This window comes from Trichoderma gamsii, assembly GCF_001481775.2.
Source record: "Trichoderma gamsii strain T6085 chromosome Unknown Scaffold_30.2, whole genome shotgun sequence".
Taxonomy (NCBI): domain Eukaryota; kingdom Fungi; phylum Ascomycota; class Sordariomycetes; order Hypocreales; family Hypocreaceae; genus Trichoderma; species Trichoderma gamsii.
In genome coordinates this window covers 264,515-290,027 of record NW_020171367.1, presented here as the reverse complement: position 1 = coordinate 290,027, position 25,513 = coordinate 264,515, and the positions used below count along the sequence as shown (strand labels likewise).

The 25,513-nt window shown below is 47.1% G+C and overlaps 9 protein-coding genes across 9 annotated transcripts; 4 read left to right on the top strand and 5 right to left on the bottom strand.

Annotated features, from left to right (window-relative positions):
* Positions 1–199: 199 nt before the first annotated feature.
* Positions 200–685, bottom strand: TGAM01_v207842 (hypothetical protein; the record flags this gene model as incomplete). The annotated part of the gene is made up of 1 exon (XM_018805295.1): positions 200–685. One exon carries the CDS (start codon positions 683–685, stop codon positions 200–202), a length of 486 nt encoding a protein of 161 aa, XP_018661466.1.
* A 1,187-nt stretch (positions 686–1,872) lies between these two features.
* On the bottom strand, positions 1,873–2,688 carry TGAM01_v207841 (enoyl-CoA hydratase; the record flags this gene model as incomplete). The annotated part of the gene is made up of 1 exon (XM_018805296.1): positions 1,873–2,688. The coding sequence occupies one exon, from the start codon at positions 2,686–2,688 to the stop codon at positions 1,873–1,875; it is 816 nt and encodes a 271-aa protein (XP_018661467.1).
* A 1,681-nt stretch (positions 2,689–4,369) lies between these two features.
* TGAM01_v207840 (hypothetical protein) lies at positions 4,370–5,344 on the bottom strand (the record flags this gene model as incomplete). Its single annotated transcript, XM_018805297.1, has 1 exon — positions 4,370–5,344. One exon carries the CDS (start codon positions 5,342–5,344, stop codon positions 4,370–4,372), a length of 975 nt encoding a protein of 324 aa, XP_018661468.1.
* Positions 5,345–5,833: 489 nt separating this feature from the next.
* Positions 5,834–6,969, top strand: TGAM01_v207839 (hypothetical protein; the record flags this gene model as incomplete). Its single annotated transcript, XM_024550185.1, has 3 exons — positions 5,834–5,964; positions 6,033–6,701; positions 6,762–6,969. The coding sequence occupies 3 exons, from the start codon at positions 5,834–5,836 to the stop codon at positions 6,967–6,969; spliced, it is 1,008 nt and encodes a 335-aa protein (XP_024405080.1).
* Positions 6,970–12,195: 5,226 nt separating this feature from the next.
* On the top strand, positions 12,196–12,954 carry TGAM01_v207838 (hypothetical protein; the record flags this gene model as incomplete). Its single annotated transcript, XM_018805298.1, has 1 exon — positions 12,196–12,954. One exon carries the CDS (start codon positions 12,196–12,198, stop codon positions 12,952–12,954), a length of 759 nt encoding a protein of 252 aa, XP_018661469.1.
* A 2,890-nt stretch (positions 12,955–15,844) lies between these two features.
* Positions 15,845–16,285, top strand: TGAM01_v207837 (hypothetical protein; the record flags this gene model as incomplete). The annotated part of the gene is made up of 1 exon (XM_018805299.1): positions 15,845–16,285. The coding sequence occupies one exon, from the start codon at positions 15,845–15,847 to the stop codon at positions 16,283–16,285; it is 441 nt and encodes a 146-aa protein (XP_018661470.1).
* Positions 16,286–17,180: 895 nt separating this feature from the next.
* TGAM01_v207836 (hypothetical protein) lies at positions 17,181–19,337 on the bottom strand (the record flags this gene model as incomplete). Its single annotated transcript, XM_018805300.2, has 2 exons — positions 17,181–18,715; positions 18,773–19,337. 2 exons carry the CDS (start codon positions 19,335–19,337, stop codon positions 17,181–17,183), a joined length of 2,100 nt encoding a protein of 699 aa, XP_018661471.1.
* Positions 19,338–21,339: 2,002 nt separating this feature from the next.
* Positions 21,340–21,885, top strand: TGAM01_v207835 (hypothetical protein; the record flags this gene model as incomplete). Its single annotated transcript, XM_018805301.1, has 1 exon — positions 21,340–21,885. The coding sequence occupies one exon, from the start codon at positions 21,340–21,342 to the stop codon at positions 21,883–21,885; it is 546 nt and encodes a 181-aa protein (XP_018661472.1).
* Positions 21,886–22,657: 772 nt separating this feature from the next.
* TGAM01_v207834 (coatomer subunit beta) lies at positions 22,658–25,513 on the bottom strand (the record flags this gene model as incomplete). Its single annotated transcript, XM_018805302.2, has 4 exons — positions 22,658–23,663; positions 23,725–25,186; positions 25,261–25,345; positions 25,496–25,513. 4 exons carry the CDS (start codon positions 25,511–25,513, stop codon positions 22,658–22,660), a joined length of 2,571 nt encoding a protein of 856 aa, XP_018661473.1.

Sequence of the window (25,513 nt, the reverse complement as noted above, 5' to 3'; positions counted from 1 at the left end):
TGTGGCGGAAACGTACAGTCGTCTACGTGTCTGTAATTGCCCACCTCAAACATCTTTGACTTGCGGTCGTAAACTTCATTAACATGTCTGCCTGATTCTCCAGAAAACTTGGTATTGTCAAGGTCGTAAATAGTACACAGTCTCTCTAAATCTTATCGTGTGAGTACCGTATTGTCTCTGGTCCTCACCCATGGGAAATCTAAAGACTCCTGATCCTCCTGGTCATCTGCTCTCTACAATTCTTGCCAATCTGCATTTTGCCACGCTTTACCACGATTAAGATGACTCTTTTGTCCTCTTCCAATCTAGGCTTGGGGAAATCCCGTCTGCGCCCGAATAATCGACACCCGTTGTTGGAGTTGGAGGATATGACAACTCCGTCCGCATAGTTGGCCACGTAACAGACACGGGGTTTTGGGTTCTGCGACTTGTACGTGGTAACAGAAGCTCCGGAGTTTGGGCCATCGCGGTTCTCAAGATCACGCTGCCAGGCTGCAGGTTGCGGTTCGCTAGGCATTGTGATTGTCTTTCCGCTGCGGGAGGATATTGTGTCGACGAAAGCCGAGGTATGTGTTATGTAGCGAAGCTCTTTCCATCCTCTGCCGTACTTGATAAAGAGATCCAAGTCTCCATGAGACCAGCAAGGAATTGCAGGGCCAAATACCGTCAGCGTGTCAAGGTTCATTTGAAGTAAGAGTTGAAAGCACCCATCAATAGCCTTCTTTTCTTTTGGATAACTTAAAGGAACCTGTAATGCATTACTTGCAATCCGCACATGTCGAATCAGTGAGCGTGTCTCCAGAGGCACTTCGCTCAACTGGCGGAGCATTGCACTTGGAGACTCAAAACAAAGGGTGACATGCTCCAACCAATACATTACCAATATCGAGATGTACTTGGCGACAGCTACGAAATAGCGTGAGGCCATGAGGAGGTGGAAAAAGGCTCTGGGGCATAAGACTAGATATACGTGTGTATGGCTGCAAGAATCTGTGTCTTTGTTCGAGTCTGGATCTCTCTCCATACATAAATCGAGTCGAAGAAAATGAATGAAAATATATGTCATCTCGGAGCTCTGGAGGTAGCCTCATTAGTAAATTTCCATCCTGTTGTTTCTGTTCCGTCTCTGGCTTGTCAGGCTCAACCAGGGCAGCATTTTCCGCGGCTATGATGTCGCACTCTCCATGAGGGTTATTTTGAGCTTTACTACCTTCTTCTTAACGCTTTTCATGAACGTTTTCAATGTCTGGCATGTTGAATCATGAAGAATGGTAATCCAGATGCCAAGAAAGCTCTCAATACACTGGATTTGTTCGTCTTAATATTTGATTCATGCAGGAAAGGTGTGTAAGTTGGCGCAGATGCAGGACATTTTACCTTGTTAAATAGACAGAAAGCAACGAATATTGTCAAGGCAGAGGGTCCTATCCAATGAAGAGATCACAAAGGGGCATGTACATTTTTGGGTCTGGGATGCATTGAACCAAGGCCCCATGGCTGAATCTCAGCTACATGGCTCAATCTAAATGAAGAGAATGTTTTAATTCTACATGTACACACCTAGCGCGACTCGAAGCGCTGCCTGAAAGGCTTCGGGGCCAAGGGCAGATTCGACACATGAAATGCCTGAATATAATATAATACCAACCTTAGGTGCCTATGTATATAAAGATTGAAAGGAATTATTCCATTTTTCTCTATACACCCCATGAACTCTTGGTATTCCTGCAGGCTTATTCCAGTCTTTCTGTTGGTGCAGCTACAGTTCACAGGATTTCATTATAATGGCCAGTGCTTGGTTTCACAAAGCCCTGAAGTGTTTTAGCAGCTCGTTCTAACAGAGAACCTTATGAGACACAAACAACGTTGAAGTTAATGCATTGGGAACTGTGCTGTAAAGCTCGCGATATCGAGCTCCACATCCCTATTCTTTATCAAACCCCCTTCTATCAACATCTGCATCCGCTTCAGCACCTCAGCATCCGCTAAAAGTTGCGCCATAGCATGGTAGGATGCATTAAAATCTTCTGTCTTAGGAAGGCCGAAGCGTTCGTTGGTGAGCTCCTTTGCTGACGCCAGCGCTGGTTTGTGCCACCCAGCGACGCGGTGCGCAAACTGATCGACAAAGCCGTCCAAATCAGCGTCTGGCACAGCCCGATTGATCCAGCCATAGTCTGCGGCGGTTGTAGCATCGAATTCGTCACTGCCACAGATGATCTCAAGCATCCGACTGCGCGACACGTGCTTTGGGAGCAATTCAATGCCACCACCGCCAGGGATGAGCCCAAAACTGACCTCGGCCTGTGATAGTATCGTTTTCTCCTTGCTGCCAAACCGGATATCGCAGGCTAACACAAATTCTGAGCCAATACCTCTGGCCCTACCGCGGATCGCAGCAACGGTGATTACCGGGATTGTAGCGAGCTTTAGCATCATCAATGGCCATTTAGCCAGCAGATCAGGTGAAATTGATGAAGCCTGTTGGAGGTCATAGTGGGAGATAAAGAAGTCGGGTATTGCGCTCTCGAAAACCAGAATCTTAAGACCTGATTCAGCTTCAGCTTCTTGTAGGAGATTCCACAGGCCTATAAAGAAGTCGGGCCCTGCCAGATTGAAAGGCGGTTGGTTAATTGCTGCCCGCCAATAATGAGGGGTCACTTTAGTGACTTCAAATACTGACGAGGACATGTTGAGATTGGAAGGCTAGAACAACTTCAAACTTGTAAAATGATTGGCCTTTGGGTTATTTCTCACAGGAGAGAAGCAGAATTATGGATGTGTTTGGCCCTCGAATTGCATCTCAACGAAGCAGTCGCTACAGTATATATACACGTACAGAGCCGCCTACTACCACCTTTACTGTCACAAAAGGCACATACATTTAATGTAATAACTGCTTGATACATGTAAGCTCTCTTCCATTTTCGCACCACCCTATCTAAAAAGGTAAAGCCGTTTTGCGCTATATGCAAAGCTCTCTCCTAATACAGTAATGTTGCTAATTGCCAGTGCGGATTCTTATCAATGGCTTCTTACTTGCAGTACGGCCATTGGATCAAGCGCTCAGTACCTCAACAGGACCGTGCATTGTGGTGACGTATGCATTTGTGAATGTAGAATATATCTTCTACAAAGAGTTTGTATAATCTGAATCTAATGACTAGTAAAATCGCACACTTTAGATCCATGATCGACACTTTCCTCAGCCTGTATACACAATGTCCTTGAGGTATAGCTTTGCGCAACATCACAGTCAGCAATAAAGTTTTCACTTCTGTCATTGTGTGTAAAGACAAGACAGAAATCAGAAGGAATACTTACGAATAGGTTCCCGCCAGTACTGAAGCTGCAGAGTGGCCAGCTTCCGTGGAACGTCCCATTCCAGAAATGACTTGCCCCACAGCTACCGTTTTCACCCAGCCGCTATTTTAAGATCCTAGGGCGGAATTTCGAAGCTTGTACGAGGTTCGTGAGATGGATACGCTGCTTTAGAAGACGCCGCAGAGTTTTGTGGCTACGCGCACTCCATATCTTACGGGCAACAGGGTCTTTGTTATTAGACTCTATATTATGATGAAAGGTCCCCTAACCATTGTTAGGGTTATACCGCTTACTTCTAGCTGCCTTTTTCTCATCTAGAACGGGGCTTCTTGTGGAACATACAAGATCGGTGCAGCTGAGGACGAAAACAACTTGGAATGCTCGAGATAATTAGTCTGTCGCCCGCATGATATTCAAATTCTTGATCCCTATTTGACCGCTGATCGTAGCATCAAGTCAGAGACGCCGCTCATCTATTTCGAGTCCACAAGATGATAGGGAGTTTACCTTACTACTATTTTTGTTGGATTTGCTTGAGAAATTCCTTGCTCGTGTTTTGAGCAAAACTGTTTGTGAGATCCAGTTCAAAAGTCCACCCCCGCCAGGTGTGCCTATTTTCGCCACAGTAATTGAAAGCGCCAGTGGCACTACATGATATCCTAGCTCGCTCTCAACAATATCTCAAAAACGCAACTTATCTATTTCAAGTGAGTTTCTAATTTTACCTCACCTGGTCCCGCCTCATCGACCTACTAATACCGAGATTACAATTTTTCATGCAAGCACAGGAGGGCCCAACAAGCATCGAGCAATAATCTCTCAAGTCAGAAAGCGAACGGTAATTGGGTGTATAAGAATCTATTTCCAGGGACTTTCAGAGAATTCAATTATCAGAGGCGAAACCTCTTGGGCTATAAATAGAAGAATGGAAGCTCGCATCAAGAACGTTGTCAGCTAGAGTGCATTTCAGCTATAACTTATCTATAATAATAATACTAATACTAATAACTTTATGAAAAGAATAAATAACATATTGGATTATAGTTATTTAAAAGCTCAATTTGTTCAAAAATTCAATAATAGCATCTGCCATTTGCTGTAGCCCAGGTTCCTCGAGGGGATAATGACCTGCGTTTTCAAGCTCTACAGTTTGTACAGGCACCTTGGTAATAGAAGACAAGAATAGCTTACTCAACTCCAAAGGTGTCCATCGGTCTAGCAAAGGTTGGGTCAAAAGCACAGGGCACAAGTCAAAGGCTTCTGGCTCTATGGCCGGTTCATACTGCGAGTAAGTCGCTAAGAAACGCATCGAGGCTGCTGACCCTGCTGAGGTGCTGTCGCTTAAGAATATCCGTAACGCGTCCTCATTGTTTACCAGCGTTGACATTTTGCTTGCGAGTGCCATGGGTATCTTGGCGCGCGCGAAACCTGTTGCGTTTGCAGCGCGAGTAAAGGGCAGTCCGATACGGCTCATGAAAAGGTTCCTCGCTGTAGTGTCAGCGACTTGCTGGATGCGCTGATCAAGGAAAGTCATGCCAATGATGCCTTTGACCTTCTGGTTGAGAGCGGCAGAATGGTAGGTCAGCATTCCACCAGCACTTAAGCCGTAGAGGGCAATGGGCCGCGGATCGGCCTCCAGCTCGTGGTCGATGAAATCGCTCGATAATTGCACCCAGTCGTCGTATGACCAGACTTGGCCAGCAGGTGCCTCCGTGCAGCCGTAGCCAGGCATGTCGATGGCGACAAGCTCGAAGCCGGCCTTGTGCAGGGGCACTCCGAGAATCATTGACATTTGGCGGCCATTGGTTCCAACGCCGTGGTGGAGGATCAACCGGATTTTGGCTGTTGCGTTGCGCCATCGGTCCAGATGGAGTCTGTATCCCTTGTGCTCCCACCACTCTTCCACAGGACAGTGCTCAGCCGTGAAATGGAGACTTTGGGGAAGAAACTTCTGAATGTCACGCCAGGCTGTTTGTGAAGCATAACCATCGGAATTGAGGCTGTGAGATTTTGTGAAAGGCATTTTTATCTTGTCGGCAAGGAGATAGAATGTGTAACAAGTCGGGCTGGCTTTGGACAATATGCGAGGAATGGCAAGGAGAAAATGAAATCTTAAGATGTCAAAGTTATAAGGGACGATTTGTGTGTATGGACTTGTTAACAACTACTCAAGAATGTGAATAAAAGGTGATGTAGTTTGAGTATATTGCCATGAATAGTCTTACTTCTTTCCTTACAGTGTTCTTATATCTCCCTCCTGCTGTACGTACCCTCTTCGAAGTCGTGCTAGATGGTGGTATATTGCCACAACTCTAACCAATCCCGCAGGCATGGCATCTTCCAACCCCGCGGGGTTAGGATCGGGGTAGCTACATCCGCGGGTTTCGAGCCACCTCCCGCGGGTTGCTAGTCACCAGCTCCCGTGGGTTTCCGGCGCTCTCCCATCGAACGACTTGTCATCTGAGAATCCTGATCGGAATCCGGCGGAGTTGATCTCGTCTAGAATGAAGCGATGCAGTCCAGTGCCTTCCACCAAGCAGCAGTAGAGTCACTGACTCCAGCGCCGTATGGACGAGCATGCGTGGCTTGTTCCCGAGCCAAATGCAAATGTTTCTATCGGTCTGACGGCTCAGGATGTGAGAGGTGAGAGTGCTGCCCTCTCGCTGATCTACTTCGCTTTCAGACATATTGCTAATTAACGGCGTATCTAGGTGCCATCGTCTTGCCAAGGCTTGTGAACAACCGGTATCTATACGTAAGCGCAGAGCTCAAAAGGCTTCCTCTCGATCAGCGCAGTCACCACCGCCCCGTAATCTACTGGAAGAAAAGCTGGACAACGTGATATCCCTTTTGCGCTCCCAGGCGTCCACCAAACAGCCCGTCGAACAAATCCTTGAAGTTAGGCCTGGCAATGACGACACTCCATCAACAGTGAGATCGCCAGATGGGCCTATCGTTCCTTCGATTGGGCGTGGATCAGAAGTCGTTATTGACACGACTGAAAGCGTCGTTCATCTATTTCGGCCAACCGAAACCCCAAATGACCCACCGTCGATGGCGCCCAGTCCTCCATCACCAATTGCGGGTGATATACCTACTGATACTGCCACGGAGTGGGAGGCTGAGGAGCAATTAGCAACGTTTCGTCGTGCTTTTATCCCCATGTTTCCATTCATACACATTCCAAACACATCATCTGCCTCCGATTTACGCAGGGAGAAGCCTTTTGTTTGGCTTATCATCATGGTGTTGACTACAAAGGTCGTTTCGAAGCAATTCGATCTTGCAGATCACGTTTGGAAAATTATATCCCGACGGGTCCTGTGTGAACATCATGCAAGCTTGGATCTCCTTCTCGGCATAATTTGCTTTTGCTCATGGTATGAAATCGGATTTGCACCGAAGCTTTTGAAACAGGTACTATGGACTGACTACTTCAGGTCGCATCACTGTAAAAAAGAGAAGCCCTTCATGACTATGCTTACTCAGATGGCCGTGTCGATGGCTTTCGAACTTGACTTACACAATGGAACATCACCACGTGGCAGACCCAACAGTTTGACAGCCCACCAGACATCCGCAAGGCTTGACCGGACCATGGAAGAACGTCGCACATTCGCTGCACTGTTTCATCTTACCTCCGCGTGAGTAGCATCAAATTGGTTACAAATCGCCGTCTGGCTAACGGGAACTAGTACGTGGGCAGGGTATAGGAAAACGTATCCGCTCAATTGGACACCGTATCTAGAGGATTGTGCCCGAACTTTGAGTCAAGGTACTCAGACGAGCCTCGATATCCTTTTGGCAACTCAAATAAGATGTCAATTCATTACGAATCGGATCACCTGTCCCGTAAGCGAGATTACAGAAAGCGGAAACCTGAACCCACCGTCCAGAATTTTATATTTGGCATTGCTTAGGCAGCTTGACGATATAAGACAAAACTTACCTGAAAAGTTTCGATCAGAGAGTATAGAACCCTTCCAACCTCATTAAATGCATATTTGAATGGTGAATTTAACAGAAATCTCTAGGAGTTACACTGTCTTATCTGGCTAGTACAGAGCTGAAAATAAAGGAATTCTTCCTACGGCGCAACGAAAATAGCAACCAACATAATGGAACCCACCTTCAAAGGGTTCAAGACCTTGAGTCGGCTTTATTCGGAATCGAGCACCTTTTAGCTGTGTTTGACAATCTGGCACTTCCTGACTGGGTTGGAATCTCTGTTGACAGCTTCACCCAACTTACCCACTGCCTTGTAGTCCTTTTCAAGCTCAATACGCTCAACGAACCTGGCTGGGACCTGGCCGAAACCAGAAAACGCGCTGATGTGATTCAAATCCTTGATTTTTATTCTGAGAGAGCCGAATGCGCCCTGAAGATGGCCGAAATAGTAGAGAATGATAGGCTCAACAGAGGAGTGTTGAATAAAGCACTGCATTTTTTTAAGGTAGTTAAAATGTTAATGTGGACAGAGATGACTGAAAACATGCCTCATTTAAACCTAGAGAAGGATATAAATGAAGTGTTTACTAGTTCAGCTGGGGATACTATGATTACAGATAGCTTTATTAGAAGCTTAGAACAAGATTCATGGCTTGTTGATTTGATAGATGATTCATGGGATTGTATTTATACGAATATGAAGTAACTTTTATATATTAAGAATATAGTAATATATAAACAATGAGCTTAATAAAAAGTATTTACAAAATTTGTTTTTCAATAAGGACAGTAAACAAACACCAAGACGCCGGCAGACCTTGACAAAATGCTACAGCAAGCCATCTAACCCTAAATGTAATATATGATGCCGACGCTTCTTATGCTATAAATAGAAGGGTTAAATGAAGCCAAGCCATAGCGCTGAGGTAGGTAGGTGGTAGGTACCTAGGTTTCCGCCATCAGTTACCTGTGTATCCTCAGAGTCATTTGTACCACGGCCTGGGGGAGCTCGCCTTGAACAATTCATCATGGATGAAAGAACATATCGCGAGAAAAGGAGGCTTTTCGCCACTGGGGCCAAAACCTTCGAGCAGTCATCTCACCATGCAGTATTGCTGTAATATGAAATGCATTCTGCCGTCTTATCTAGCCAATTGGATACAGTTGGATTGGTCCATGTCTACATATAGTGACCTGCAGCTGATTAGCCCATGTACAGCCGAGATGGATTGCTACGTGAAGCCAGCAGCTCAAAACATGGGGACTTATTGATTTGTACGCTGGTGCGTAAAATACTATAATACTTTATGGCCACCAGCTGAATTAGTCGATATCCTTCTCCTCGAATAACACCACTTTCTACCTACCCAGGTGCAAGAACTTATTATAATCTTTCAAGTTGCAAATTTTTGATCAAAAACTAATTTGAAGACAGAAAAGGTCGGCCAAACGAGCGTCTTCTACTGTGTCGACTTCAAACAAATAACTTCAAATTGTATCGCCTCAACACCAAGCCGCAAACTATCACGAACAACAAAATAACGCTTTCTTTCACTTTTCTAGTTGTTTTCTATCTCTTCCTTTTGGAGCCTGCTGATGCAGATGGTGGAGATGATTTCTCCAATAACCTGTCCTCAGACCTCAGCCCGTAAGAGACTCCCTTCCAACAGAGCATCACCGCCCAGCGCATGTTTTTTTATACCTAATCCAACATATCATCCTAGACTGTTGGCTCTTTTTTGAGAGCGTGTTACCATGCAATTCCTTAGCCAATCTTTGGGATGGTCGGAATGCATTATGCTTGCGACAGCACCTCTTGGTATAATTACCATAATCGTCTCTGCTATAAGAGTCGGTGGTCCGCCGTAGCTAAAAGCTTTGATTGGACGAGCAACCGAGAACATGGCTTCAGCCGAATTGGAACTCATGTCCTCCACCTCCAAGGAAGTATGCGAGCTCTCGAACGGCAGAGATATAGTCCGTTGCGCAGGATCAGCTCCCGTCTGGGAATTATTTTCCTAGTGCCTGGCCGGGGGATGCCAGAGAATTCGAAAGTGAAGATATTGGAGATCGGAAATGCTCTCTTTTGCAAAGATTACTTTTCATCTATTCAACTTGCTTGTCTCTATATATCTATCTTTTTACTGTATTTGCGACTGTCATTCGTGATTATAAGTTTATTTTCTGTAATATATATCTTGCCTTTTCATTTATAACAAACTTCAAGCCCAGTACTTCAAAGAGTCTATTCTTGACGTAGCAACAAATGATCCAAAATACATCCAAAGTTGGCGTCAGTTGCAAAAGACTCTTTCTTAACCATGCCTGAGCAAGCAGAAAGCAGTCTTTGTTTGGATGATTAAAGGACAAATACAGAGATATGCATGTATATCATTATCATACTCTTCAGGCCATGCTTCGTATTTGCGGATACTCAAGTATCACGTACTAGAGACAGGTCGCGCCGTACACGCATATACTGCCTTAGTACCATTGTAATTTCCCTCCAATCCCCTTCACGAGTGCAATCACCTTCCTATTATGGCAAGTCTCGGGTGCCCATGTTTCCTGAGCTTCAACGCCGGAACTTCGCCGGTGAAAAGCTTAGACGACTTACGCCGACACTAGAGACCAGCTAGGCTCGGCATTTGCCGATCGATTTATCCTGGTCCAGTAGTCATCCTCGTAATTCGACTTTGTAAGTATACAGTAGGAATCTAGAGATTCTTCTAATGTAGGATATAGAATTCACTCCGTCCTCGTCACAGATAAGCAGAAGATCAATTGCTACCATATTTGACGAATATCAATCTCGCTAACCCATTCTACAAGATGCATTCTTCAATAGGTCTTGCCGTCGTTACCTAGGTGCTTTTGCATCGGCGTATCGTATGAAGTTCCAGCCAATGTCAGTAAGATATCAAGTATGATCCGCACAAAGAATGCTCTATCAAACAATAAATGATGTATTTTTTTAGTCCAATGCCAGTTTCTTGAAAGGAAACAGTGGAGACTTTGACAATATGAACATGCTGCGATGGCGCAAACAATTCGGTCGGTCGGTGCTCAAACCTCGGCTGGTCGGAGTTCAAATGACCCAAGTGACCAAGGCGCAACCGCGTTCAAAGACACCGCCAAGAGCTACAGTATCCCCAACCTCAATACCATGTCCATCCCAAGTTGTCTTTGGAATTGAGAGTGCTAGCCCACCGTTCAGCCGCCAGAGCAAGGGAATAGAGCCTCTCAGTGTCATGGCAATAGAGCGCAACAACCAGTGTCATCTAAAAATTAGTATTTGTGCGCCGTACTTGTTCATTTTATCTCAATTTACAGAGGCAATTGATAACAATTGGGCTGTACTATAGTGCTATGGGATTTGGGACGATATAATAAATCTAGCATTGGGTGAGCTCTGCTTTCTCAAGGGCAGCCTTTCAGGCGATAATGGCCATGATCCCAAACATTTGATGTTCCCTGTATTGGGACTACTGGCAGGCATACTGTTCCTGGCAAGATTGGTGCAAACTGGGAAGGCCAAGAACACAGCCGAATTTCGAAGCCAGCATCAACTCTTTGGGCGACAAACTCGTCGCCAGGCTGTAAGTCGGCAACTGCCCTTTGACGGACATGGATCTCTACACTTTTAGCACATGTTTTACTCATCAATAAGACTACGCATATGTTGAGCCTATAGAATTGAAATTAGAGTTACTATTCTTGTTTTTGAGTTACAAACAACTCAAATCTCGGATTACTCATCCTCCTTTTCATGATTCGGCTTAATTGTGTTTCATGCGCTAGGTGCTATGTAAGTAGTTGGCCCACCAGTATGAAACGAGCTGAGGATGAACCATCTCGATTGGCGCCAGATTGCGTCGCCGAGCCCCGAAAGCATGGCCAGTCTCTTTTGCTGGCTTCAACAACCTAGAATATTCCATGCTATTGCCTGGTTCGTATGCTTGGCACCGCAGATCAACTATGTAACAGTGTTTAAATGGCCCGATATGCTGGTCAGAGCCTCGTTGGATCTTATGACGATGGCCAATTTGCATGCCGGCGTAAACTCCGACGAGGCTTCGAAATGCCACCGCGCCCTGCATTATGACTAGCAATTGGAGAATTGACTACCAAGTATGTAGCACCGTTTCACGGAAACCAATGCCGACTTAGAGATGTGTAGCAAAAATATGCAATTGCTGCTGATTCGGTACATGTAGATTTACAGCGGAACGCTCATGTTCTCCTCATACCGCCTTTTCAATGCAACAACATAGACTACGATTCATTCGGCTCGGCGGCAACTACGAACGGACTTCAATTGTGTGCTGAGCAAAGTCCTTGAGCCCGCTGCAGCTGAAGATTGTCTTAGACTTGTGGTTAGAAGAGAGAAAATAAGGCCGCGATGCGCCGTAATACGAGGCCTGCGTCCCTACTAATGCGGCTTACATGTAGTAGTAGGTAGTAAATAGTTGAAAGCGAGGCATACGAGACCCGAAATGTCACCTCATCAGTGAACGAGGGCCGGACTTTTTAGCACTTGAGATCCGTCAATGACGGGGAACGTTGTATTACAAGCGGGCCACAAGGACTCTCAGCGCGGGCTTTTAGCCAGGCATTCCGCTGCCCACCTGCCATTCTCCGTAAAGCTATAAACTATGCCGAAAACAAATAACTAATCGAGTTGCCTCAGCTGCCCTATTAGGAAGCGCGAGTTGCCTAATTAGGGTAAAGAAGCTGCCCCGTATTCTTCCCGGATCTGTGCCGCCGCTTAGTGGCTGGTGATCGACAACACGATAGACTACTTGGGTACTATACCTGGTAACTCAGGTACCCCTTGAGAAACAGTATATAACATAGAGTGAGGATGCGTCTTTCAGAGAGTTTACGCTCCTCAGACTCAGCTACCTCTCATTATACACCCTCAACATGCATTCCTCACACCGCACAATTCTCGCCGCCAAGGCCCTCCTCTTTGCCAACTTGGCAGCTGCTCAAACAAATCCCAATGCCCAGGGAGCTTGTTCACCTACAACGGGTGGCTCTGGCGCCTGTGGTCCCAACGGTTCACAGCAATGGCTCAACACCGGTGTCCAGGGCAATGGCTGGGAGCCTCCGTTCCTCGACATCAACAGCCTCACACACATCTCGCTGGATGACTACTACAACGGCGTAGGCCAGCCTTGCCAGCAGTACGACCAGTACTTCAAGAGCTCCGGCTCAAAATACAACATCGACCCTGCCATCCTGGCCTTCATTGCCATGCAGGAGTCTTCTTGCAATGCCGATGCTGGAGGCTCAACGCCCGGCCTGATGCAGTGCGACCCGTCCAACTGCCAAAACGGCCAAGGCAGCTGCCAGTATCCCATCCAGGACAACGTCGACTGCGGAGCTTGGGTCTTGCGTTCGGCTCTGGATAACACTGGCGGCAACGCTGTCCATGCGCTGGGCTCGTATAACGGGTGGTTTACGGCCAGTGACGGCACGGGTCTGAATGGTGGAAAGGGCTTGACAGAAGGGTATCCTTGCTCTTCAGAGGGCAAGGCACATGGTGACCCGCAGAACTTGAACTATCTGCACGAGACGCTGAATGGATGGTTCCTGGGTTACGATATGTATGGTTCAGATGCCGATTTGGACGGAGAATACAACTGCTCGCAGAGCTGCAGCAACGGCAGCATTTGCTAGATGGATGAACGGGTTACTTTAATATTTCGTCTACGTTAGATACAAATTGTAATAAGAGAATCTCTTCATATTCCAAGAGCTAATGGCCAGCAAGGCTGCCCCTGGTCGGAACTTGGCCATTCAACCAGACTGTCTCGTCATATCTGATCACATGTAGTTTGCCGAGCATATCATTCCACGAAGGAAGTAAAAAAGAGCTGATGTAGAGCGTTCTCCGCTAGCTTTACTCCTGATCCTATACTGAATTTGAACTTGGTTTCTTCCCGCCAATTGGTACAACCATTCAGCCTTTCCTCTGAGGATCGCTGGGCTGAGGCTTCAAAGTATGATTCACCTCTCGTGATCAAATATTTTCCGGGTCGCCAGTGTAAGACGCCAAGTCCAGCAGGAGCCTTTCGAGTGAGATTCAACACTGACAGCTGACATGGTCTCATCCGACTACCACCTTGTTTAGCTAGGTTCGTTGCAGGCGTAAGAAGCCCCTAACCCCGTGTCCATGTCAAGCTTTATAAGAGAAATCGCTCGAGCAAATGGTGGCGCGGGAAGCACCACTTGGACATTCCTAAATTGGAATATCCTCGCGGTATAATTGGTCCCACGATCTAGGCCTATTTTGCCCTCCAACACACATTGATGCTTAATCGTAGCTCGACATGTGCCATTAATTCAGCACAGCTCATCGCCCTGATAGTCTCCACAGCTACCACCACCAACTCTCATGAGCCTCTGTAACAAACAGCATTGCCACTTTGCCGAATTGGCCGGATTACTGTTCATGCCGAGGTGTATAAAGGCTGCCGTAAAGATACGAGATGCTAAGGAGCGGGAAATAAGTTGCCACCGTCAGATCCCTTGCAGGGTTATCTGGGGTATGCTTTGCCCATGATCGGCTGTTGAGTCAGATTTCTTTCTAGATACTTAATCACAGCGTCGGGTATGTCCTCCAAATTCTTCCGTTCTTGAGTTTTGTTTCTGTTCTACCCAGTACATAAGGCCGCCACAACCATCTGGTGCGCCGAGCTTCGCCACTTATAATGTCTAATCGTGGAGGAAGTCAGTACAAGGCTGCAATGCCATCAAATTCAGGCAGTAGTTTTGGTTACACTTTGTGACTACTAGAATCGTTGGTCGCCGTTTGATGAGATGTCACTCGAAGGAGACATATCATTTTCTAGCCATTAGTGGTTTCACATTACTCTAATTGTATGTATTTGCGTTTGCTTGTATAAAGTTCTAGATCATGTTCTACGCCCGGGTAAAGTGTGTAACAATACATAAGCTTTCCGCACAGACCCTGAAGTCTGGGCGAGATATTGTGCGTCTGGCCCAACATTTGACGCATTGGCCGGCCACCCAATAGTCTGTAGAATATACCAATGCGAGCTGACTGCCGCGACGGAAGTTTCCCGGAAACGATACATACATGTATGTAGGAACGCCGTAGCTTAAAATTGTTTCGATCCACTGCCATAAGCCAGACAAAGGCTTACGAATGGCTACTAGCATCAGATCATGTACGTGTACCTGGAGCATTTGACAGTTTCGGCAGCTACAGCAATACCTAATCTCCTAACCTTGATTCGGCCCACTCTAATGCATATGTCAGATTGCTGCATGTCCATGAACGCCGACTACAAAGGACGTTGTAAATTAACAGCATGGCAGACTACTTGCCAATTCTATTAAAATTAGATCACAATTGATAACATTCCTGGTGTATATGACCTAACATAAGCACTTTATATCTCCCCGTATAAGTTGTCCTGCTTTTTAGCTGCAGGAGCACGCCTACGCAAGGCCACAAACGCCAGCATCAGCATGGTGATGGGAAATAAAACACGCATTCTAAGTAGTGATATACAGTGCTAAATACAAGAACTGTGTTGGTGAAATGTGTTGGTGATACATTCTGCCAAAGTTTATTATATGTTTTCGAGTTCCTTCTCCGGTATGTGCTGGCGGTATATGTTAGTGAAATGTGTTGGTGAAATGCATTAGCGAAATGCGTTGGTGAAGTGTGTTGGTGATATATTCTGCCTAAGCCAGTTATATGTTTTCTAGGTCCTTCTCTGGTATGTTTGTGAATTATGTTAGTGAGCTTTGTTGGTCAAATGTGTTGGTAAAATGAAATAAAGGTACATATGCCTGAGCCTGATGTACGTTTTCGAGTTCTTTTTTGGTATAAGACCCCGAAAAACGATTACCGGCAATTCTTCTGCTCTGGATACCGGTCTGACAGTATTATAGGCAAAGAGTGTACAATTACATTGATTGGGGCAAAATGTGCGAGAGATCCCAAACTCAGGAGTAACACAGTAAGCTAAGATTAGTAGAAACATATAAATGGTCTAGCCAAAAAGGCGATACTCTTATTGATGCCGGTGACATGGAAGTGGGCCAACGCAGGCAAGGAACAAAGATGTAGCATAGCTCTCATCACCTCGACGTTCATCTTCGTGAGTCTAGACTTTCATCTTCATGAGTCTAGACTTTCATTCATGTAAGTCCCACGAATGATAAGTCGAGCTTGGACTACGGGAGTGCGAATCGCTCATCATCTGATTCGAGATACCAACAAAAGACTAATTTTACATTATGCCGAAGAACTGTTCACAAAAGGGTATTCCTAGGAGAGTTTGCCTTTGTTCAGCGTTCCCAATCCGTTAGCCTGCCATTTTATGACTTGGATCATTCTTTGATGTAAAGAATCAGTTCTTTGACAAACTTCAGGTGTGATCCGTCAAATATAAATACATAGCTGAGGACCGCTGAATTGGCAGATCTTACTCTTCGTTTCATCAGTCAATAACAAGAACTCCACGATCACATTGGCAATCACATCAAAAACAACGATACAAATTCTCTTTGCTTCCTCAACATCATCTTCAAAATGCTTCTTATAAGCTTTGTCGCCGCACTCGTCCTCTCACTCAGTGTATCTGCAGCCCCGACTGAAGAGATCACCAAACGAGCTTCTGGTTCCGGCACCAACGGCTCGATTTACAGATATGGCTCGGCATCCGCATGCCACGACATCCTCAGGACCAGCGGTGCATGCGGAATCAGCACCTTCTTCACGAATATTGATCCGAAGAAATCCTTCGTCGCCATGCCTTCTGATATCTTTGACAAATACGGCCAGGCCCAGCATAATACCCTTTGCGGCAAGACCATCACTATGAAGCACAACGGTGTCACGAGAACCGCCATTGTTGCGGATCGAAACCTCAGCAACGACCACTCCATCGACATGTGCCTCGATTTGTGGCAGGCTTTCGGAGGCCACGACGGCGATGGTACTCTCATCAAAAACTTCTCTTGGTCTATCTAGGACTAGGATATGAACGGGTGGAGATTGCCGGGGGCACAAGAATACATTCCTTTACGAGCTTCAGCTATCTTGGCCATGGCATAGCTATTCAATCTCCAGAAATTGTAGCCGGCTGTTGGAGCTTCTATTCACAATGATAAAATGCTGTACTTGGCTATATAGAAGAGACAATACCTAGTCTTTATAGTGGATCGCGCTGAGAATATTAACTTTCTGTTTTGATTACATTATGGTTTGATAAAGTAACTATCGTTCTTATAAACAGGATTCTCGTTTTTTCTTCGCATCCCTTGACTATTTACGTCTAGTTACTGCTGCTGAGTCAGTCGGCAACTCTCCGAAACATCCAGAACCCCTGAAAATGTCTACAAGCTCTCGCGATAGTCCCAGTACTTGATCATGCTAAATTATTCCCTCACCCATGCAGAATATCTCTCTTTCTTTCTCATTATGCCTTTATTTCTTAGGCACCAATTCTGTCACTCTTAGCACTATAGGTACTCATACAATGCAAGGTCGACCAACCTTAAGTTAGCAATGACTACTCATCCTACACTGCTGATTTCTCCTGATACTCGAGCAATTCGGCTAGGATCACTGCCATTGCCACCGACTGGCCCATTACCTTCCTCAGCTGAAACTAGAATTCTCTTACGAAGGGGGCTACGGCTATTGTAAGTTAATTAGCTTCCTATCATGAGAAATTGCCACCTTGAGAAGTGGTGCAATCAGTAGTCAAAGCCGTGCAAGGGGTTTAAATCTTTCTACGCGTATTCGTTAACCAATTTATTGTTATTCTCAAAAAGTAAACCAAAAGTCAGACTAAACGACTTGAACAGTAAATAGAAATCCAAAGTTGCATTTCTCTCAAAATAGGCTACAAACACTTATATATCTACACTAAATCAATAATATATATTTCATTGCCTTCATCATCTTCCTCGACAGCCGAGAATGCGTCAAGTTGTCTTTGCTCAATACAATTCGCAAATGCTAATGATTCTGCAAAAGAGTCTTGAAAAGTGAACAACGACCCTATCCGCCTATACTGTCCAGTTGCCTGAGTTGTAGGCTCTAGAAGTATTCCACTTCTCTCATCTATAACCAAAACATATGCAGGAATGACCTGAGCCTTGTTGGCAATGGCAGGGTTGTCAATTTTCAAGTAAACATCCTCAAACTTTTGATCTCCGAATCTGGCCTTGTAATAGACGTCGGGCGAATCTCCAACTGGCTCAAGAACTGCCCGGAGAAGGTAGCTGCAGCGAAGGCGAATCACAGCGCTCTTGACGTCCCGAAAGGTGTTCTCTGTGAAATACTGCACTTGGAGGTCATGGAGTGTAATATGAGTGGGCGAGTTGGTATGCCCATCAAACCAGACCAAAGGGAGGCTCACACTACCAATGCCTGAGGCCCATGACCAGGAAGGGCATGATGTATTAGGAATGGGCCTGAATTCTTCGGAAGGAGACCAAGCCAGCTGCCTCTCAATCCATTCCTTCCACATTCCGACAACATATTCGTCGTTTGTAGTCGCCTGTATAGATCTTGCGAGCCCTTCTATAGCGATGAGCCGGTCACTGGATTGCGTGAGACGGGCTCCCGAGTACTGGCTCACAAGGTCATCCCAGTTGGATCGGTCCATGCCGTTTCGTTTGAGCTCATAGGGACAAAAGTTGGTCGGTCTTCTTTCATATCCGCCAGGGCAGGTCTCACACGCCGATTCTCCGTCACATTCCCAGAATACCTGCTTGGCGGTAAAATGAAGAGTCCGTTTTGACAGGTAGCGCTCCTGTACAACCCAACCGCGGTTATTCAATACGTCCAATTCTGGATTTATCAAGGGAGATGGCATAAAGTCAAATATCAGGTCGTCTTTTTCAGGAAGCGGGCGTATCTGAACTGTCCAGTCTCTTGGCCGGTCAAAGAAACATCCAACGCTGCCATCTTCAGCAGAAGTAGCTGCAATATTTAGATCACATTGCCCATATATCTGGGCCATTAGGGCTGACTGCTGCGCCCAGTCCTCTGCGCTATCTTGAATTATGCATAAAGAATCTATCCATATATATGGAATATCAAGGTATCTGCAAGTGTCAATGGCATCTCGGAAAGTCTTTGTTAAAGCTTCTGGCGGGATTCGTTTTTGAAAGTCATTGATATTGTCTTTCTTGAGCGTCGTGAAATTAAGGAAGCCCCAGCGGTGGCTGAGGGCTGCGTAAGGGCTATTAGGGCTCAGCTCTTCAGGCAGACAAAGCCGAGCTTCTCCATTGGAGACCGCAACAAGTCTTGCAGCAGTAGGGCTGGCCTCAGCTACATCAGCATGTGGAAGACTGCATGTCTCATGCGAATCCCGGCAGTTTTGAAACCAAATTTTGCACAATGTTAAAGCATCTCGAGTGTTTGGAACTGGGGAATCGTAATCCAGACCTAAAAAGTGAACAGAAAGTTTCAGCGATATTCATCACAGTGGGTAGAGCGTCATACTTTGTGAACCTGCCACGAATGATTCAGTCCTAGCCGTCAAGCAGTATTGATCCTCTGCGCCACAAGGCTCCAGGTGTGTGAATCCTGGAGTTGGATCGCCGTCCATCCAAGGAATCGCTACCTGCCACGAAAATGAAGATCCACTGGCATGTAGTGTCGCTGTTTTCATCTTTTTGCCGGGCTTGACTTTATCCTTTAGCTCAATTCGAAACTCGCGGAGAAGCATTGAGCAGATTCCACATCCATCCTCGGCGGACGATTTCACAGCTGCGTAGCTTTCGTAATATTTGCCGTCGAATTGGCTGCCTGTTGCCACAACGTTCGAAATCAGCTGTAACAGGCGCCGACAGGTATTGCAAACCTCTGATGGAGCCCGATATTTTAACAGAGGTACTGAACTAGAAGGGAGATCTAGTTTCTTTGCCGATGCGCTGTCGGCTCGTTCAAAGAAACTATGCAGAGGCGTATATGCCGGCTCTGAATTCTCGGAGCTTTCTGAGTTCCCGGAACTTTCTGAGTCATATTCCTCATCAGAATCTGCCTCGGAATTACGGTTGGAATACATCAGGAGAATGCAATACTGAGGGTGGGTGGGTAATGTGAGTGCAGACTGAATGTAAACCTCCAGTGGCCTCAAGTATTTGTTGCCAGGTATATAAGTTTTGGTGAAAGCTGCTTTCGGCCTTTTTTTTACAGCCGAATTGCGGACTAGTGTTCAGCCAGTTGCATGAGGCTTACATCCAGCATTTATGATTACTCGCAGTTAGTAAACAATAATTAGACATATGCAAGAAGATTCGGGCCAATCAGTACCTAACTCCATTGTAAGTCCTACTGCTTATGTTATCACGGGCTTAAGCCAACCTCTATACGGAGGGCTGTACAGAGCCTCATTCACCGACTTCCAGACCAGCCAACCCTTGCTAGTTCGCAACTTCCATCACAACTCTCGCTCAAGAGCGTCTCTCCAAGAGCTCAGAATCGAACGACGTGTCAGAGGCTGATTTATATGTTCAAGCAGACATAGACCCCTGCGCTATGAAGCCGCCATTAACATGGATAGCAGAGGCAAAAGTATGCTGCACTTTGCAGCCTCGAACGGAAACAAGGAAATCGTTGAAACCTTGTGCGAAGTCAACTTTCAAAAGCGGCTTTGTGCAGCGGTTGCTTACTATTCGTCAGATTAATATGTCCCCCAATACAGCTGGCGGCCGCACTGAATGGATAAGTCTCAGCTTCTCCGCATCTATCCTACCTTTGGTGTAGAGATATACTATTTACATGCATATAGAGAAATAGTCGCATCATTCTTTGCAGGCGAATACGCCAAATGCTATCGTAAGTTGTAAGTCAGCAGAGTAAGAGTATGTTTGTTCCAATAAACCCTGGCTACCTCTATCCACCGCTGTAAAGCCAACCGGCAACTCTCCGAAAAAGTCCAGAACCCCTCGAAAAATGCGAAACCCCTGGTGGTGCCTAAAAGCACAAGCGATAAACTCAGTGCTTACTGCACGGTATTCATAGAGCATTGCACTCCTGCAGCAATTCCCTTTCTTTTCATTCTTTCTTTCTCTTGCCCCAATGCTGTCACTCTCAACACAAGTCATGCATCTAAATGTATGTGTCAATGCTGTTCGAGGCTATGCTGGAAACTATTTTAGTTGATACCTTAGTTAGCTCAGGCAGACCGACTATAGTAAACAACCTACTGCAGCAAAGCCAGCAAGCCACCATCTTACACGTCAACCAAAGCACATTTACCCTCTGCTTATGCAGGAGTCCGGATCATATCACATCAATTATTATACACTATAACGTAGTTTTGCTTTTATCAAATTGTATCAACGACATTCACAAACCCATAACTTGTACAAACCAGCATTCCTAGTCATCAGCCCATTGACTCTGTACAAAACGCCTCACCGAAACCCTCCCATAACCTCCAATCTCCCCAAACAGCCTCAGCACGCCACTAACCCCCATCCAGGCTATTCGCTCCCAAACTAGTACTCAGCTCTCAAAGCGTAGCAAACCCGTTTTAGCGCCAGAAGCCCCTTTTTTCCTATCCCGTCTTCTTCCACCATCCTTCCACACCCCTTCAAACACTCAAACAACGGCAGGAAAACGAAAAAAAAATGCTACACTAGGCATGTAATAGCGTAGCCGAGCTAAATCCTGCCAGGCTCAGCTGCCGCAGGGAAGCGACATTACGGAACCCACCGTCTTTGCGCCAAGTCTGGATTCGGTGAAGCGTCACTTCAAACACGCTGGGCTGAGCAAGGAGAACGTTGCAGCGTGGTTTGCATTGGACGCAGTTTGACGGACTTGTCTCTAGGCAACAGAACGCGAGCTATGACTCTGCCGAACTATTGGAATTGTTACTAGTAGCATGTAGTTGTAAAGCAGAAATAGTATATATATAGCGCCAAGACCCGTAGTTGACAGGAAACAGTCTCGTAGTAGTTTCTCAACTCCAGTCACTCACTCATACTCCGCGATAGTATCAACTCTCAATACGCTCACTCACTCACTCATTTGATATCAATCATCCACTCAAACCACCCATCATGCGTTCTGCCATCGCCATCCTCTCCCTCGCCGCCTCGGCCTCCGCCGCCCTCGACGTCCGCGCCCTCCTCCCCCGCGCAACCGGTATCTCAGGCTCCGACGCCAGCAAATGCGCCTCCGAGGCCCTGAGCATCGTCTCTTCCCTTCCCACGCCTCCTCCCGCCATCGTCTCCGACCTGACCGAGCACCCGCAGACCGACCCCTGCAAGCTCAGCGTCGCCTCCAGCCTCAGCGCTGACTACTCCTCCTACGAGGCAAAGGTGCTGTCCTGGTTCAGCAGCCACAAGGACGAGCTGACCTCGCTGGCGTCTGACTGCTCTGCCCTGGCCTCCTACACCAGCCTCGTGCCCGTCTGCAGCAACAGCCTGCTCGCTGCCGCCGGTGCTACTGGTACTGCTACCTCTGGTGTTGCTGCTCCTACTGGCTCTGGCGCCTCCAAGTCTTCTGGCGTTCCCAAGTCTGGCATCAGCACGGCCGGTGGTGCTCGTGAGACTGGAATGGGTCTTGCTGTCCTCGCCGCTGCTGGTCTTGCTGCTGTCCTGTAAACGGACTCTTGATTCAACGGATGGAGGAAAGGGGGGATATAGACATGTCTAATTTCACGCTTTTTACGGAGGATAGACGACATCTTAGAACGCTAATCAATTTTAATGAATCAATAAATAACAATTGCGAGCATTGCATCTTCCGCTCCGCATAATCATCACTGCTTTCTCTTCTTTCTTTTCTTTTGCCGTGAATTGACATTGACTGTGACAAGTTGCTTTGCGCTTAGCTCGTGTAAGTGAGCGGCCCGAATGTCTCGCGCTGAAACACTTTCACTAATCAGGGGCACGTGGCATTCAGGACATTGTCCAAGTATTGTGCAAAACATCGAAATTTTGATAGTCACAGACCCTCTTCAACAAAGATCATCATTTCCTAAAAAGGAAAAAGAGACCAAACACCGTCGATCAGAGAGATTAGCTATATAAACCTTGACTATGCTTAAAATGCTGCTTGACAACCCCAAGTGCCCCTTTAGCCAACCTCCTTACACCATCACCCTCTTCGAGGCTTGTTCACATCATTCACATAAATCCACTACAAGCTGGAATCAAAAAATTAATTAACATCTGTTTAGTATATTCAAGCAAACACAGGCCCCGTGACTACCCACAATCAACCACCCAACCATACAGCTGTTTTATAAGTAAAAAATATGGTGCAGTGTATAACGCAACACAACAGCTGAGAATCATATTCACATAAATCCCTCTTCTACGCCATCTGCCATCTAGAAAATAGTCGGTTGATTTTTTCTCCCTTGTGCCCTTTTTACGCCTCCTGCTCCTCCTTAGCCTCCTCCATTTCTTCGTCCTGTTCCTCTTCCTCTGCCTCTTCCTGAGCCTCAGCCTCGCCCTCTTCCTCAGACTTGCTATTAGGTGTCGCCATATCGACATCGGCGGCTACGCCACCCTCACTCTCCAGCTTCAGCCACTCATCCCACTCCGGGAACAGCTCCGCATCGTCATCGGGCACACCAATCAACTTGGCTACTCGTCCCTTCTTGTTCTTCTCCAAGCTCTCTTTCCATGATTTCGCCGCGGTCGCGGCTAGGCTAGGCTTGTATGTCTGGGCAAACAGAGTAGCTTCTACTGCCCGTCCAGTCTTGGTCAAGATGTCCACGCATCGGTCAATGTCTCCGACGAGCCAAGCGGCCGAGAATGCCACGTTGTGAGCATTGGCCTCTTCGGCCTGAGCGACCAGCTTGGCGAGACCCTCGTGGTCACCTGTTGATGAGTATACGAGGAGGAGAGAGCCCAAGTCCTTGCCGTGTGTAAAGCACTCCGCAGCAAGATTGACATCCCAGGCTGTCAGAGCCGCGTCTCCAACAGTCTTCCACTTGTGCTCGACGTCGGCTTGTCGGGCCAGGTCAAGAGCAATAGTGAGCTGATTCAGGGCCAATGCGAGCTCAAACTTGTGTTCGGGGTCAGTTGCAACCTCCAGAGCAAGGTCTTTGTGTCCTTGGCCTTCCAAGAATCTCGCAACCTTGTTCAGCTGATCGGCAGGGATAGTAGGCAGCAGCTCAGCAGCCGTCTCCATATCCTCGCGCAATACCAAGGTCTGGTATTCGAGAACGGGCTGTGACAGGGCAAAGGAGGTGACACCGACGTCTTTATCGGCAAGGTAGATGCGAGAATCTCTCTGGATGTAACCTAGGAGGTACATGGGCTTGTCGAAGTGAGAGATGGTGTAAGTCTGGTCGCCAACCAGGTAGTTGAGTCGGTTGGTGCTGTTGGTGTAAATGAAGCAGTCACCTACCCATTCACCCGTGCGAATGCTATGTCAAGTGTTAGAAAGCTTTCATGCACAAAATGGAAGAAATGCCCATCAATACTTACGATTCGTTGACATCGGTAATGACTTCGAACGCTGATTCGACGCCATCTTCCTCAACCTCTCCGGATTGCACAGCCTCGACGTAGTTTTCGCGAGAGAAGCGCAGTACGTAAAACGTATCTTCGCAAGCAATAGCCACCAGCTCGCCGCTCTCTGACCAGTAGACCTGTTTGGGCTCTACCTCGATTCTGCGAACCAGGCCACCAGTGTTCCAGTCGAAGAACGAGACACCGCCCTGGCCAGTTACACCCAGTAAAACACCTCCCGTAAGACCATCGGCCTGGAATCCAACATCGAGGCCTCCGCTCTTCTCCACAAAGTTCTTGAACACCTTGACGCTCATGGGCGACTCTCGGATGGCAAAGTCATTGCTGTTCTCTTTTGACGCCCACACAAAGTCCATGGCAGATCCAAAGGCCTTGTTGCGCCATGCCAGCGCCGTGTAAATGATGTACTCGCCGTCACCGCACACGGCAACGAATCGGCCATTTGGTGAGTGGATAAGCGTCTGGGGGTAGACTTCGCAGGTGCCTAGATCCTTGGTCGGTAATGTGATGGGCTCGTTATCCTTGATAGAAGCATCTCCCTTGATGATGGACGATACGACTTCGTTCTGCTTTGCCCAAATCAGCTTGCCGGAGGGATCCATGGAAACAGCCGGCTCCTCGCGTCCCAGCTTGATCACCACAGCACCGTCATCGTAACCAACGGCAACGCCCTGTTTTCCCTTCTGATAAGAGGCGCACCAGGCTCTTTCCAAGCTATAGCTCAATGACTGCTCCAGCCGGTATGTGTTGGCGTGCCAGAGCTTGATGGTGCCGTCTTCTGAACCAGAGATGATGACGGGCAGCTCAGGGTGGTAGCAGGCGAACGAAACGTTGTTGGTGTGCCCCTCGAGGGTTGCAATCAGAGACTTTGTGGTGTAGTCCCAGATCTTGACTGTTCGGTCGTCGGAAGTGGTGAGGAGGTAAGGCTTGTCGGAGTGGGGGTAGTAGTCGACATGGTTTACACCCTTGGTTTCATGGGCCTCGAGGGTGAAGTTGGCGGTGCCGGATCCCAAGCTCCAGATCTTGACAGTTCGGTCCAAACACGCCGACGCAAACGTGTTTGTATCTTTGGGGTTAATGGCAAGACCCATGACATAGTGGCTGTGGCCCTCAAAAACTTGGACACATTTCCAACCCTTGTCCCAGTCCCAAAGCTTGATGCTCATATCATCGGAGGCGGTCAGGACAAACGGCAGCGTTGGGTGAACGCAGATGGCTCTGATATAGTCGGGGTGGGCCTCAAAGGAGGTAATCTTTTCGGAGGTGTTGTAGTTGTAGACTCGCAGCTGGAAGTCATCTGATCCACAGACTATCCAGTTCTTTCGCGCAACGAATCTACCAGCTCGCACGGGGACATCTGTGAGCTCGAATGACTTGACAATCTGCTGCGTCTCGTATGACCAGATGTTGACGTGGCCTAGAAAGAGGAGAGTGCATTAGTGATGCGAGTCGAGATCGGCCTCTCGGTTCAGGCTGCCTGCTGTGACATACCGCTGTATAGGGTGGTGAGGATCCATGGCTCCTGAGGGTGGAAATCGATTCCCTTGACTCGTTCGCTTCGAGCGTAAAGCTGGCGCTGTTGTTGCAAAGCTCATGGTCAGTGACACGGTTGCGATATTGCAGAAGCGGTAAACTAGGCCGTCGTCTTGCGACGACATCCATAGCTTGGTATGCAGCATGCAGCGCGGACACCGCACGGAATGGGGCCAATGTATTGGAATCTGACCTTGACGTCCAATCTCAT